The sequence below is a fragment of the Suncus etruscus genome, chromosome 5 (assembly GCF_024139225.1).
Source record: "Suncus etruscus isolate mSunEtr1 chromosome 5, mSunEtr1.pri.cur, whole genome shotgun sequence".
NCBI lineage: Eukaryota > Metazoa > Chordata > Mammalia > Eulipotyphla > Soricidae > Suncus > Suncus etruscus.
In genome coordinates this window covers 97035492-97050757 of record NC_064852.1, presented here as the reverse complement: position 1 = coordinate 97050757, position 15266 = coordinate 97035492, and the positions used below count along the sequence as shown (strand labels likewise).

General features: G+C 42.6%; 1 protein-coding gene across 1 annotated transcript in view; it reads right to left on the bottom strand.

Moving 5' to 3' along the window:
* FASTKD1 (FAST kinase domains 1) overlaps nucleotides 1-15266 on the bottom strand; it is a 45025-nt gene that overhangs the window by 12617 nt on the left and 17142 nt on the right. Inside the window, 4 exon segments of the mRNA XM_049773533.1 lie at nucleotides 226-340; nucleotides 4037-4523; nucleotides 8644-8775; nucleotides 13066-13176. Of these exon segments, the coding sequence (XP_049629490.1) occupies nucleotides 226-340; nucleotides 4037-4523; nucleotides 8644-8775; nucleotides 13066-13176 (845 nt within the window).

Genomic DNA, 15266 nt, shown 5'->3' with positions numbered 1-15266 from the left:
GCCTTCCATGCAGCCAAACTGGGTTCGATCCCCAGCATTCCATATGGTCCCCTGAGCCTGCCAGGAGCAATTTCTGAGTGCAGAGTCAAGAGTAATCCCTGAGTGCCACAAGGTGTGGCCCAAAAACAAACAATTTTTTTTATTTAGTCTAAAATGCATGGCTATTACATTTACTCTGTGAGAGCTTTTTCAGCTCAGCAATATACTACCAAACAATATACTTACTTAAGTGAGAATTCAGATGTTGAATGCAAGTTCCCAAAAATTCATCCCTTTGGGGTGGGTCATAGTTTAAGATGCTGAATGGAAGAATAGTAGAAAGCATTGCAAAAGGATGGATCTGTATAAATAGAACAAAATACAGTTTCAACCCAAGTAAAGTTTTAAGCTAAATATTAATTTAGAGGGAACTTTTCTAACATCTCTACAAATAAATGAAATCATCTATGGTTGGTTAAATAACAAATGTACATTTGATTTATTAATATCTACCTGATTATAAATCCATTTAACTCCATCACTGCTAGTAACTTTAAATGCTAGTGTAGAAAAAAATTAAATAATCTACAAATCAGTTCCTTAAGATATAAAATCTTGTTTCAAAATATATTAGTCATTAAAAATATAATAGAAAGAGGGACCGGGCGGTGGCGCTGGAGGTAAGGTGCCTGCTTGCCTGCGCTAGCCTTGGATGGACCACGGTTCGATCCCCCCGGCGTCCCATAATGTCCCCCAAGCCAGGAGCAACTTCTGAGCGCATAGCCAGGAGTAACCCCTGAGCGTCACAGGGTGTGGCCCAAAAACAAAAAAAAATAAAAAATAAAAAAATAAATAAAAAAAAATATATAATAGAAAGTAAGGCTGGGGTGACAGTACAAAGGTTGGGCACTCGCCTTGCATGCAATGGTTCTAGGTTCAACCCCAGTCCCCCATATGATCCCCCAAATCCCATTAGGAGTAATCCCTGAGCACAGAGCACTGCTGGGTATGGCTTAAAAACAAAACATAAGGGCCCAGAGAGATAACACAGCGGTGTTTGCCTTACAAGCAGCTGATCCAGGACCAAAGGTGGTTGGTTCGAATCCCGGTGTCCCATATGGTCCCCCGTGCCTGCCAGGAGCTATTTCTGAGCAGACAGCCAGAGTAACCCCTGAGCACCACTGGGTGTGACCCAAAAAACAAAAACAAAACAAAACATAAAAGGATAGAAATTAGTATCACTAATTAGAAATTAGAATCATTAAATAATATCAAAAGGAACTGATCCAGTTTAGAACATCAGACTATTTTTCTTTTCTTCTCTTTCTTTTTTTCTTTCTTTTTGGTTTTTGGGCCACACCAGGTGATACTCAGGTGTTGGTTACTCCTGGCTATTCGCTCAGAAATCGCTCCTGGGATCAAACTGAGGTCCGTCCTAGGTTATCGCGTGCAAGACAAATGCCCTACAGTTTGCACCACTGCACTGGCCCCTTTTCTTTTCTTTTTTTGGGGGGGAGGTGGGGTTCTTTTTGGGCCACACCTGGTAGAGCTCAGTGGTGCCTGAGATCTGTATTATGCCCAGGATCCAGCCGTGAACTCTCATATGCAAATCATGTGCTCTACCTACTTTTATTTCTTTTATTATTTGCTCACCCACTCAGTATATATGAACTGTCAGGCACTGTGTTAACAAATTAAAACAGACTTTTACTTCATTTACAAAAAATACTATCTTCTAACTAAAAGATTTATCTAGTACAGCAGGTAAAGTGCTTGCCTTGTATGTGACTGACCTGAATTCAATTCCTGGCATGGTCCCTTTAAGTCTGGTCAGGAATGATCCCTGAATACAGAGTCAGGAGTGATCCCTGAGCACCACTAGGTATGCCCCCCCCCCAAATTAAAGATTTATCCAGATATACATAGAGGATTTTGTAAGTGAACATTTCATATAATCTAAAAAACAGCATTTTACAATTTCTAGAAATAAGTATGAAAAAACATAAAAAGAATGCAAGAATGGGGCTGGAGAGGTGGCACTAGAGGTAAGGTGTCTGCCTTGAAAACGCTAGCCAAGGAAGGACCATGGTTCGATCCCCCGGCATCCCATATAGTCCCCCCAAGCCAGGGGCAATATCTGAGCCAGGAGTAACCCCTGAGCATCAAATGGGTGTGGCCAAAAAAATTCAAAAAACAAAAAAAAGAATACTGAAATAAATAGAACATGATAAATTTTTTGTTTTCACACTCTTCTCACACTTTCCTAATTTTTTTTTTTTTACCATACTCAGTGTTGCTCAGGGGCTACTTCTAGATTGAGGCTTGGGGGTCATTCACAGAAATTCTCAGGAGTACAAGGTGCCTGGGACTGAATTCAGGTCCTATGAGTCATTTCCCCAGCTCTGTCTAATTTTCTTTTATTTTGGGGTCATACTTGACAGTTTTCAGAGGTCATTCATGGATATGCTCAAAAGAGGATGAAGTGCCATGGCTCAAACGTATGTTTCCTGCATGCAAAAGTATGTCCACTAAGTCATCTCTGGTTTGGTGCTAAGGCCAAGTGGTACTTGGGTGCCATCAATATTACATCCAGACATTCTGGGAGGTAGAGGGTAATATGTGAAAGCTAAGATGCAACTCAGGTTTTCACACATTGAGCTATACCCTAACCCCTGTAAGTTATTTTAAGTACAAAAAGTAGTATCTAGAATCATAGAAAACAAGAAGATAGTGAAAATAATATTTCACTATCCTAGTACTACCAGTATTGCTTTATTTCTTTTCTTTAAGTCAATAAATTTTGACTATTATCCTTAATAATACTGTAATGGGGGACCAGAGAGATAGCATAGAGGCAGGGTGTTTGCCTTGCATGCAGAAAAGGATGGTGGTTTGAATCCCGGCGTCCCATATGGTCCTTCAAGCCTGCCAGGAGTGGTTTCTGAGCATAGAACCAGGAGTAACCCCTGAGCACTGCCGGGTGTGATCCAAAAACCAAAAAGCCAAAAACAAAAACAAAAACCCAATAATACTGTAATGGGGGCTGGAGTGATAGCACAGCAGTAGGGTGTTTACATAGGGCTGACCCAGGAAGACCTGGGTTTGATCCCCTGTATCCCATGTGGTCCCCCAAGTTTTTCAGGAGTGATTTATGAATACAGACCAGGAATAACCCCTGAGTACTGCTGGGCATGGCCTCCCAAAATAATGATAATAATAATACTGTAATAAATCTATGGCTGATTTTCCAATAGCTTCAAATCTACAATGCTGAAGGATAAGGCATTAAGGGGTAGAACAATACATTGATGAACCCAAAACTGGAGCTAAATTTGTTTTGTTTTGTTTTGTTGTTTTTTTTTTTTTGTTTTTGGGCCACACCCAGCATTGCTCAGGGGTTACTCCTGGCTGTCTGCTCAGAAATAGCTCCTGGCAGGCATGGGGGACCATATGGGACACCGGGATTCGAACCAACCACCTTTGGTCCTGGATCGGCTGCTTGCAAGGCAAACGCTGCTGTGCTATCTCTCCGGGCCCTGGAGCTAAATTTTTTGTTTGTTTGTTTTTGAGTCACACCCCGCAGCGCTCAGGGGTTCCTCCTAGCTCTACACTCAGAAATCACTCCTAACAGGCTTGGGGACCATATGGGATGCTGGGATTTGAACCACCGTCCTTGTGCATGCAAGGCAAACGCCCTCCCTTCATGCTATCTCTCCGGCCCCCCAATTTTTAAATTTAAAATTCTAATCTCAGGGGCCAGAGTAGTGACACAGAGGTAGGGTGTTTGCCTTGCACACAGCTGACCTAGGACTGACTGCAGTTCGATCCCCTGATGTCCCATTTGGTTCCCCAAGCCAAGTGCAATTTCTGAGCACAGAGCCAGGAGTAACACCTGAGCGTCACTGAGTGTGGCCCCAAAACCAAAATAAATAATTTCTAATCTCAAAGTACAAACTCAAAGTCACACTTAGCATTTATGAAAAATTTGAGGGTTGTTTAGATTCTTTTTTTTAGAAACTGACAACTGGAAAACTACCAGATGACATTTCAACCTCACCTTTTCAATATGCTGAGTGACCACAGAGGCTATCCTATCAAGTAGCAAAGTGCTGAGGTAGCCAGTTCTAGAAATGAAAGTTGCAATTCCTGTGACATTCGTGTGATTTACTTCATCTACCATGCGCTCTAGAGTGGCCACTGCGTCTTTAAGAAGTGACTCAGAAAACCAATCTCCTTTTAAAGTTTTAAGCTCTTCCCAAAGCAAATTTAAATCACTGAAGTTTTGTAGTCTCTGCAGACCATAGTGATCTAATTTTTGAAGTAGTTTCAGTTGTTTCCCAGCTTGTTTACCCAAATACATGTGCTCATAGTGGATCCATCTTAAAACAGATGTGGCTAAAACATTCATATCATTGAGGTCACACTGTGGTAAAACTTCTTCAATCCGAGACAACCCTGCTTCATCTGGCTGAAGAGAAGGAAGCATAGAAATAGCATAGGCCAGTACAGAAATCTCACTTGGTATGATGCTAGTTTTCAAATGACTGTAAAGGAAGGGGAGCAAAAATGAAAAGACAAAATCAGTCCAGCAGTAACAATTCCCCTCAATAAGCAAGTATTTGAATATAAACACATAATAGCTACCATAGGCATTATTGGCTCATCAATAATTTAAGAAGGATTAGAACAATGTAATGATTATGTTTCAATACTGAAGAAAGTGTCAAGATGTTTTGTTTTGGTTTGGTTTTTGGGTCACACCCGGCGGTGCTCAAGGGTTACTCCTGGCTGTCTGCTCAGAAATAGCTCCTGGCAGGCACGGGGGACCATATGGGACCATATGGGACACCGGGATTTGAACCAACCACCTTTGGTCCTGGATCGGCTGCTTGCAAGGCAAACACTGCTGTGCTATCTCTGCGGGCCCATGTCAAGATGTTTTAACGTACATTTTTTTGGTTTGTTTTCTTTAAAATTTTTTATTGTTTTTTAATAATCTTTATTTAAGCACCATGAATACAAACATGTTTGGAGTTGGATTTCAGTCTAAAATACACCTTAAGATTTTTAATATCAAAGGCTGGAGCAACAGCACAGTGGGTAGGGAGTTTGCCTAGCATACAGCCAACTCAGTTTTGATCCCCAGCATCCCATACAGTCCCCAAAGCCTGCCAGGAGTAACTTCTGAGCACAAAGCCAGGAATAACCCCTGAGCATCACCAAGTGTGGCACAAAAAACAAAATAATAATAATACCAATAAGTACTTTTTTTGTTTGTTTGTTTTTGAGCCACACTCTGTGACACTCAGGGGTTACTCCTGGCTATGCACTCAGAAATCGCTCCTGGGCTGGGGGACCATATGGGACACAGGGGGATCGAACCCTGGTTTGTCCTAGGCTAGGGCAGGCAAGGCAGATGCCTTACCACTTGCACCACTGCTCCAGCCCTCAATAAGTAATTTAAAAAAAACAGAGTCAGGGGCTGGATGGGTAGAAGTTTTGCCTTGCACATAGCCAACTCTGGGTTCAATCCCCAGCATCCCATATGGTCCTCCAAGCCCACCAGGAGTAATTTCTGAGCATAGAACCAGGTGTAACCCCTGAGCACCATCAGTGTAGGCCTATTCCTCCCCACCCCCCCAAAAATAGAGCCAAAGATAGGATAGTGGGTAGGGCACCTGCCTTGCAGGCACCCAAGTCAGGTTCAATCCCTGACACCTCCTATAGTCCTCCAAGCCAAGAGCAATTTCTGAGCTCATAGCCAGGAGTAGCCCCTGAGCATCACTGGCCCAAGAGCCAGGGAAAAAAATAAATAAAGGAAAGAAAATATATATAAGGATGGGACCAGAGAGATAGTAGATGGGTTAAAGTACTTGCCTTGCACACAATTGGCCCCAATCAATCCCCAACACCACATAAAGTCCCCTGAGCCAAGAGTCAGGTGACAGCCCTGAGGACCATCACGTGTGGCCCCAAAATAAACAAACCAAAAAAGTTTTTATACAAGGAAATAAAACAAATTGACAATGAAAAAATGTGTTATAAATTTCCAAAATAACTTCATACAATAATTGGTCTGTAACCAACGCATTTAGTACTAAATGAAAATTTATTTTATAATCATAAAACAAAACAAAAATCCACCACATCAGGGTCAGGAGTAATAGCACAGTATGTAGGGCATTTACTTTGCACGTGCCAACCCAGGTTCAATCTCCAGCATTCCATATGGTTCCCTAAGCCTGCCAGGATCCAATTCAGAGTGCAGAGCCAGGAGTAACCTGTCTAACCCTGAGATCAATCCCCACCACTGCCCAGTCCCCAAGGAGTAGAGCGATAGTGAGGGACCTAACACCACCAACCCACAATAGAACCATACTACCAGCCTAAGCACCAAACTCTCAGGCTCAACCAGCAGGTCAAATATTCCTAGAAGTGGTCCTTAGGTTTCCAAGCACTGCCAGAAAACCCTTTGTACAATTCATATATACAAACATCTAATGGTAGGGGACTATTCCTAGAAGGAGAATACAAGCCTAGATAGTTACAAGGTCCTGAGTTCAATCCCTCACACCACCTGGGCCCCAAGATACTGTAGCACTTAGTGTGGCCCTGCTGTCCCCTGAGCACTGCAGCACAAATACCAAATTCAGTCCCACATAGCAGGCCGAGCATTGCCCAGATAAGAGGCTCCACTAGAAAATAATGAACAATACCTAAGTAAGGGAAGTCAAGCTTATGTCAGGTATAAAGTCAAATTCTTCATATTCTCCCACACCAAAATGTTATATTACTTAATAAAGAATAATTTTAATTTAAAAAGATACATAAAAGTAACCCAATCATCCCTGTAAGAGAGACTCTTGACAACGTCCACTTGATCTTTTTTCTTTCCTGGTGACACTTCAAATTCTAAAAGGCACACAGACACTTTTGTTTATTAACAACACCAGTAAAGACCCAGCAACCTGGCTAAAATTAGAAAATTAAAACTACCAAGTAGAGCAGCAGACATTGCTCACATTCTTGTACTAGAACTAGAAACGGGCACAACCACTTCAGAAACTATTTAGTAGGAGTCACTGATGATAAATTACAAATCAATGAGCATATGTTCTTCTATGCTCTATGCATACAGATGTTTACTAAGAGATATGTACATTCATGTTAATAACAGCAGCATCCACAGTAGCCCAAATCCAGAAATAAACCAAATATCTATTAAAAGTAGAATGATCTTTTTTTTATGCTATATTCTGACAACAGAATACTATGAATAAAAAACATAGGTACATCTCATAAACACAAAACTGAGGGGAAAAAAGGTAGATACAAGACAGAACAAATTAATTCATGCAAATAAAAATATGGGTCATGGCCCCAAAGTAAATTGGGTGTGGTCCCATCATAACAACAAATCAGATTTGGGCCTGGGATGTATCTCAAGTGGTACGGCACATGCTTTGAACATGCAGGGTCTTGGCTTAAATGCTGGACACCCAGGTTAGGGAGAAGAATGTGGGGGAAAAGAAGGATTATGTATATTCTATAAAAAGAGAAAGAAGATCTAGATATTAATAGATCTATATACAGAGATAAATTATATTTTGATCTGATTTAAAAAGGAAAAATTATTGACTGGAACAATTGTACAATGGGTAGGGAATTTGCCTTGCACATGGCTAACCTGGGTTCAATTCCAGGCACTACATATGGTTCTTCCAGTTCACCAGGAGTGATTCCTGAGGACAGAGTCACAAGTTAGCCCTACGATCGGGTGGATATGACCCCAAATCCAAGCAAACAAACAAAAATATTATTACATGAATGGTCTGCATTCCTAGTCTAAAGAGCTATTCACACTAATTTAACTTATTTAATTAGACTGTATTTCTTCTACAAGGAAGAATAGCTTAATTTTTACTGTTATCCATGCTTTAGGGAACTCATCCCCTACTGGCTTAATTTCCATTCAAATATTCTGCACTGGCAGAATGAGTGTGAAAGGAGTTAGGTGTTAAAACACTTTTAATAAATAATTCAGAGACTTGAGTATAATACAGTGAGTAGGGCATTTGCCTTGTCCAGCCAGAAGTGATTCCTGGTTCGAATCCCGGCGTCCCATATGGTCTCCCGTGCTTGCCAGGAGCAATTTCTGAGCATGGAGCCAGGAGGAACCCCTGAGCACTGCCGGTGTGACCCAAAAACCAAAAAAAAAAAAAAAAATTGCAAGGCAAGTACTCTACTGCTGAGCTACATTCAGAAGTGATTCCTGAACACAGAGCCAGGAGTAAGCCATGAGCATTGCCTGGTGTGGCCCATAAATAATAATAGTAATGATGGGGCTGGGAAGGTGGCGCTAGAGGTAAGGTGTCTGCCTTACAAGCGCTAGCCAAGGAACGACAGACCGCGGTTCGATCCCCGGCGTCCCTTATGGTCCCCCCCCAAGCCAGGGGCGATTTCTGAGCACATAGCCAGGAGTAACCCCTGAGCGTCAATGGGTGTGGCCCAAAAACCAAAAAAAAAAAAATAGTAATGATAACAATAAGTCATACAATTCTATCGAAGTTCCAACAACTCTATACACAATTCAATTTAAAATTCATACAGCACTGGATTATAAAAATCAAAGACTGAAAACAGACATTTCTCTTTGAATCTTACCTCAATAGTAATTCTCGGAGTTTTTCGAAAAGCTCTTTACTTTGAAAATGTAGATAAATCAATGCTTGGATTATCTTCAATAACTCTACTGGCTTATAGCTATCCAAATGTTTATGCAGAGTCAAAGCAATTCTAAAAAGAAAAACAAACATTATAACCAGTTTATACTGAGCAGCTCTTTCATGAGAGATATTTTGCAAACAAAATAGCAATAAATAGAATAAGGTTTTACATTCTTGAAAATGGTCTCAAGGGGCCGGAGAAATAGCATGGGGGTAAGGCGTTTGCCTTGCATGCAGAGGACAGTGGTTCGAATCTCAGCATCCCATATGGTCCCCCGGAGCCTGCCAGGAGCAATTTCTGAGCGTAAAGCCAGGAGTAATGGGCCCAGAGAGATAGCACAGCAGCGTTTGCCTTGCAAGCAGCCGATCCAGGACCAAAGGTGGTTGGTTTGAATCCCGGTGTCCCATATGGTCCCCCATGCCTGCCAGGAGCTATTTATGAGCAGACAGCCAGGAGTAGCCCCTGAGGGAGGGAGGGAGGGAGGGAGGGAGGGAGGGAGGGAGGGAAGAGGGATGGAGGGAGGGAGGGAGGGAGGGAGGAGGGGGGGAGGGAGGGAGGAGGAGGGGGGAGGAGGGAGGGGGGAGGGAGGGAGGGAGGAAGGGAGGGAGGGAGGAAGGAAGGAAGGAGGAAGGAAGAAGGGGGAAGGAAGAAGGGAGGAAGGAAGGAGGAAGAAAAAGAAGAGAAGAAGAAAAGAAAGAAAGAAAGAAAGAAAGAAAGAAAAGAAAGAAAGAAGAAAGAAAGAAAGAAAGATAAGAAGAAAGAAGAAAGAAAGAAAGAAAGAAAGAAAAAGAAAGAAAGAAGAAAGAAAGAAAAGAAAAAGAAAGAAAATGGTTTCAAGATGACAAGTAAATATTTCAAAAAAGAATGAGAAGGGGCCAAAACAATAGCAAAGAGGGCAGTGCATTTGCCTTACATGTAGCCCACCTGGGTTCAATCTTTGGCATCACATATGATCTCCTGAGAATCATGAGGAGTAATTTCTGGGTGCAGGACTAACCCTTACACACTGCCACATGTGTCCCAAAAACCACCACCACCATCAACAAAAATGAATGAGAAAAGATCTATCTAAATAGTGGCGCTAGAGGTAAGGTGTCTGCCTTGCAAGTGCTAGCCAAGGAAGGATCGTGACTGCGGTTCGATCCCCTGGCGTCAGCCAGGGGCAATTTCTGAGCGTTTAGCCAGGAGTAACCACTGTAACAAACGGGTGTGGCCTATAAAACCAAAAACAAACAAACAAAAAGATGTGGGGCCGGAGAGATAGCATGGAGGTAAGGCGGTTGCCTTTCATGCAGGAGGTCATCAGTTCGAATCCCGGTGCCCCATATGGTCCCCTGTGCCTGCCAGGAGCAATTTCTGAGCCTGGAGCCAGAAATAACCCCTGAGCACTGCCGGGTGTGACCCAAAAAACACACACAAAAAAAAAAAAAGATGTAAATAAAATAATAATTACTATCAATAGCAAGAGAGGGAAAAATACAGCTTTAATTCCTAATTTAAAATTTTACCAAATAGCCATAATATTTCCCCTCAAAACAAAATTTTTGTCAAGAGTGTCTAACCATTAAGAAAACTTATTTTGGGGCCCGGAGAGATAGCTCAGCGGCATTTGCCTTGCAAGCAGCCAATCCAGGACCAAAGGTGGTTGTTTCAAATCCCAGTGTCCCATATGGTCCCCTGTGCCTGCCAGGAGCTATTTTTGAGCAGACAGCCAGGAGTAACCCCTGAGCACTGCCGGGTGTGGCCCAAAAACAAAAAAAAAAAGAAAACTTATTTTCGGGGCTGGGAAGGTGGCGCTAGAGGTAAGGTGTCTGCCTTGCAAGCGCTAGCATAGGACGGACAGTGGTTCGATCCCCCAGCATCCCATATGGTCCCCCCAAGCCAGGGGCAATTTCTGAGCGCATAGCCAGGAGTAACCCCTGAGCATCAAACGGGTGTGACCCAAAAACCAAAAAAAAAAACTTATTATCGGGGCCAGAGAGATAGCATGAAGGTAGGGTGTTTGCCTTGCATGCAGAAGGACCGTGGTTTGAATCCTAGCATCCCATATGGTCCCCGGAGCCTTCCAGAAGCGATTTCTGAATGTAGAGCCAGGAGTAACACTGAGAGCTGCCAGGAATGATCCAAAAAAAATAAAGAAAGAAAGAAAGAAAGAAAAGAGAACTGATTTTTGGCACCGGAGAGATAGCACAGCAGTAGAGCATTTGCCTTGTACACAGCCAATCCAGGACAGGAGGTGCTTTGAATCCTGGCATCCTATATGGTCCCCCGTGCATGCCAGAAGTGATTTCTGAGAGTAGAGCCAGGAGTAACAACTGAGTTCTGCCAGGTATGGCCCTCCAAAAAAAAAAGTGGCCGGAGTGATAGCACAGTAGTAGGGTTGGCCTTGCACACGGCCAACATAGGACCGACACTGGTTCAATTCCTAGCATTCCATTTGGACCCCCAAGCCTACCAGAAGCAATTTCTGAGCGCAGAGCCAAAAGCAGCCCCTAAGTGCCACCAGGTGTGACCCAAAAACCAAAAAAAAAAAAAAAAAAAAAAAAAGAAAAGAAAAGAAAAGAAAAGAAAACTGATTTTTCTCTCCCTTCCTTCTTTCCTTCCAAACTTGGCAGTGCTCAAGGCAATAAACACACTGTCAGGAATTGAACTCATGTATCTAAAAAGTCATGGAAGTGAGTTCTCAACACTGCAGGATGTAGCCCAAAAAAACAAAACTAGACCTTCAGTTTGAGGGGTTGGAGTCAAAGTACAGAGGGTAGAACATTTTCCCTTCACCCAGTCAACCCAGATTCAGTTCTTGGCATCCCATATGGTACCTGAGCAAGTCCATATATATTATGATTTCAAGGTAACAACTGTGGTGTGAAAAAACTTAAGTTTATCTATGAAGTTGCTTCTTGTTAAAAAGTGTTCTTTTGGGGCCGGAGAGATAGCATGGAGGTAGGGCATTTACCTTGCATGTAGAAGGACAGTGGTTCAAATCCCAGGATCCCATATGGGCCCCTGAGCCTGCCAGGAGCAATTTCTGAGTGTAGAGCCAGGAGTAACCCCTGAGCGCTGCCAGGTGTGACCAAAAACCAAAAAAAAAAAAAAATGTTCTTTTGAGAAGTAGAGTCCTAGGACCAGAACCACAGTTCGACAGGTAAGGCACTTTTCTTGCACACCTGGAATGATCCTTGAGCATAGGGCCCGGAGTAAGCCCTAAGCACTGCTGGGTCTGAATCAAAACCAAGGAAGAAAGGAAGGGACGGAGGGAGGAAGAGTTGGCTCCTAGTAGCCAGGGATTAACTCAATGGAAGAACTAAGACTTCCTAAGCATGAGGCCCAGGTTCCATCTCTGGCATGATGTGCCAAATTAGAGTCCAGCTCTATGCTTACCATTTTATTTAATCAGCTTCAAAATTAATAGCACAGGAAGCAAGGCAAGATGATTTTTTTGGTTTGTTTGATTTTTGTTATTTTTGTGGGTGGGAGGAACCACATTCTGAGGCACTCAGGGGTTATTCCTGTGCTCAGAAATTACTTGTGGTTAGCAACCATATGGGATGCCAAGGATCGAACCCAAGATGGCTGCATTCAATGCCCCACACTGATTTTTAAATCTCTATTTTAGAAAAAAAATAACGCTGAAAAATAAAAACTTCAAATGTTACTTCCTCATTTCTTCAAAGCCAACTTCTAGATTATTTAAAAAAACAACTTTCCTCAAAAAAATAGCTACCGTGAATGACAACTAAACTTAATGCTATAAATTGCAAGAAAGCATACTGTTATTTGTTTTTGTTTGTTTGCTTACTTATTTGTTTGGGAGCTGCACCCAGCAATGCTCAGGGATGTTATTCCTGTTCTGAATTAGGAAATCACTCCTAGTTGTACTTAGGACACCACATGGGATGCAGGGGATCAAACCTGGGTCAGCCACAAGCAAGGGACATGCCATACACACTGTAGTAGTGCTTAGCTCTCACCAAAGCATATTTTTTGAAGGGGAGATAAGTCCAATAGCTGGAACCCATGCTTTGCATGTAGCAGGCCCAGGTTCAATTCCTGGCACTGTGTGGTTTTCCAAACAATACTGGAACTGCTTCACAGCACAGCTATCAGTAGTTTAGTTCCTGAGTACCCTGGTGTAGCTCCCAAATAAAACCAGAAAAGCCGGGGCCAAAGAGATAGCATGGAGGTAAGGCATTTGCCTTTCATGCAGAAGGTCATTGGTTCAAATCCCGGCACCCCATATGGTCCCCCGAGCTTGCCAGGGGCGATTTCTGAGCGTGGAGCCAGAAGTAACCCCTGAACACTGCTGGGTGTGACCCAAAAACAAACAAAAAAACAACAAAAAGAACCAGAAAAGCCTACTTTTTAATAAGATGTAAATTTCTGCTTTCCATCTCTTCCATTGTTCCTATCACTGCAAGGGCTTGCTGGCTGGTCAGCTCCTCTGAGATCAATAATAAAGTTGCTTTAAGTCTAGAAGCAAAGAAAAATATTTCAATATTGAAACACAGATGATAACTTGTAAAATTATTATTTAAATAACAATTCTTAGAACAAAAATGAGAAATAGCACAAACTGAATTTAATATAAAATTCCAATTTTATCCCTATATATTTGGGTCCAATATAAAATATTATTGAAAAAAATGACAAATGTAGTTTTTTGGGGCCGGAGAGATAGCATGAAGGTAGAGCATTTGCCTTGCATGCAGACAGACGGTGGTTCAAATCCCGCATTCCCCCGTGCCTGCCAGGGGCAATTTCTGAGCATAGAGCCAGATGTAAGTCCTAAGCGATGCCAGGTGTGATTCAAAAACCAAAAAAAAAAAAAGTGTACTGATTGATTTGGGGCCAGAGAGATAGCTTGGAGGTGGGGCGTTTGCCTTGTAAGCAGGACAGTGGTTCGAATCCCGGCATCCCATATGGTCCCCCGAGCCTGCCAGGAGTGATTTCTGAGCATAGAGCCAGTAGTACCCCCTGAGCGCTGCCAGGTGTGACCCCCAAAACAAAAACAAAAACAAACAAAATGTAGTTTTTCAAAGCAACCAAAATAAAACTCCAATAAAACCTAATCTTAAGGGTGAGGGAGGATGGAGAATGTTGCACTGGTGAAAGGGGGTGTGTGTGTTCTTTTTATGACTGAAACTCAACTACAAACATGTTTGTAATCATGGTGCTTAAATAAAGATATTATTCAAAAAATATAAATCTAAATAATATAAATATATAATAAATATAAATAAATATAAATAAAGGGTTGTATGGTAATATATCCAGAATCAATAGATATCTTCAGGAGGACCAGTCCATGATAGAAAGCTTGCCACAAAGAACAGTGTGTGCAGTTAAAGAACCTACTATTAACAATGATATGAACTGATCACTCTGGACAGAAACTGGATGCTGAAAGGGAATAAAATGACATGCATGGCACCCCCTTCATTAACAATAGTGCAACCACATTGTCAAAAGAGAAAGATGGACTGGAGAGATAGCATGGAGGTAGGGTGTTGCCTTGCATGAGGAAGGATGGTGGTTCGAATCCCGGCATCTCATATGGTCCCCTGAGCCGGCCAGGAGTGATTTGTGAGCGTAGAGCCAGGAGTAACCCCTGAGCGCTGTCAGGTGTGACTCAGAAACGAGAGAGAGAGGGGGGGGGGAGAGTGAGAGAGATAGTGATAGAGTTAGAGTGAGAGTGAGAGAGAGATAGTCGAGACGAGAGAGAGAGAGGAAAGAGAGGAGAGAGAGAGGAAAGAGAAGAGAGAGGAGAGGAGAGGAGAGGAGAGGAGAGGAGAGAGAGAGAGAGAGAGAGAGAGAGAGAGAGAGAGAGAGAGAGAGAGAGAGAGAAGTAAAATGCCTACCCCAAAAACAAGCGGGGGAGGATGCGTGGTAGGGAAACTGGGGACATTGGTGGCAGGAATTGTGTACTGTACTGCAAATCAAAGTGTCTGAAAGGGGAAATAAACGGAATAGAAAGAGAGAGATAGAGAAGAAAAGTGTATATGCTCCAGGGGCTGGTGAGATGGCACAGCGGTGTTTGCCTTGCAAGCAGCCTATCCAGGACCTACGGTGGTTGGTTCAAATCCCAGCATCCCATATGGTCCTCCGTGCCTGCCAGGAGCTATTTCTGATCAGATAGCCAGGAGTAATCCCTGAGCACCGCCGAGTGTGGCCCAAAAACAAACAAACCAAAAAAATGTATGCTCCAGAGACTGGAAGGGGAGAGGGCATAGGGGAGAGCTTGAGAGGCAATCTGGGGACATTGCTGGGGGAAATTGTGCACTGATGAAAGTTGTTGTTGTTCACTGTATGACTGAAACTCAATCATGAACAACTTTACCTGTGAAAAAACAAACTATATTATGAACAACCTTATAACTATGGTGTTTAAATTAAAAAAAAAAAAAGAAACAAAGTAAAATAGACCAGAGGTAGGCTCTCTCCCCACTTCTCTCCCTCCCTCTTTCTCTCTACCTAACACTGTCTATGTGTCTGTCTGTTTGTCTGTCTTTCTTTGTCACACACACACACACACACACTCACACATATATGCACACCATAAT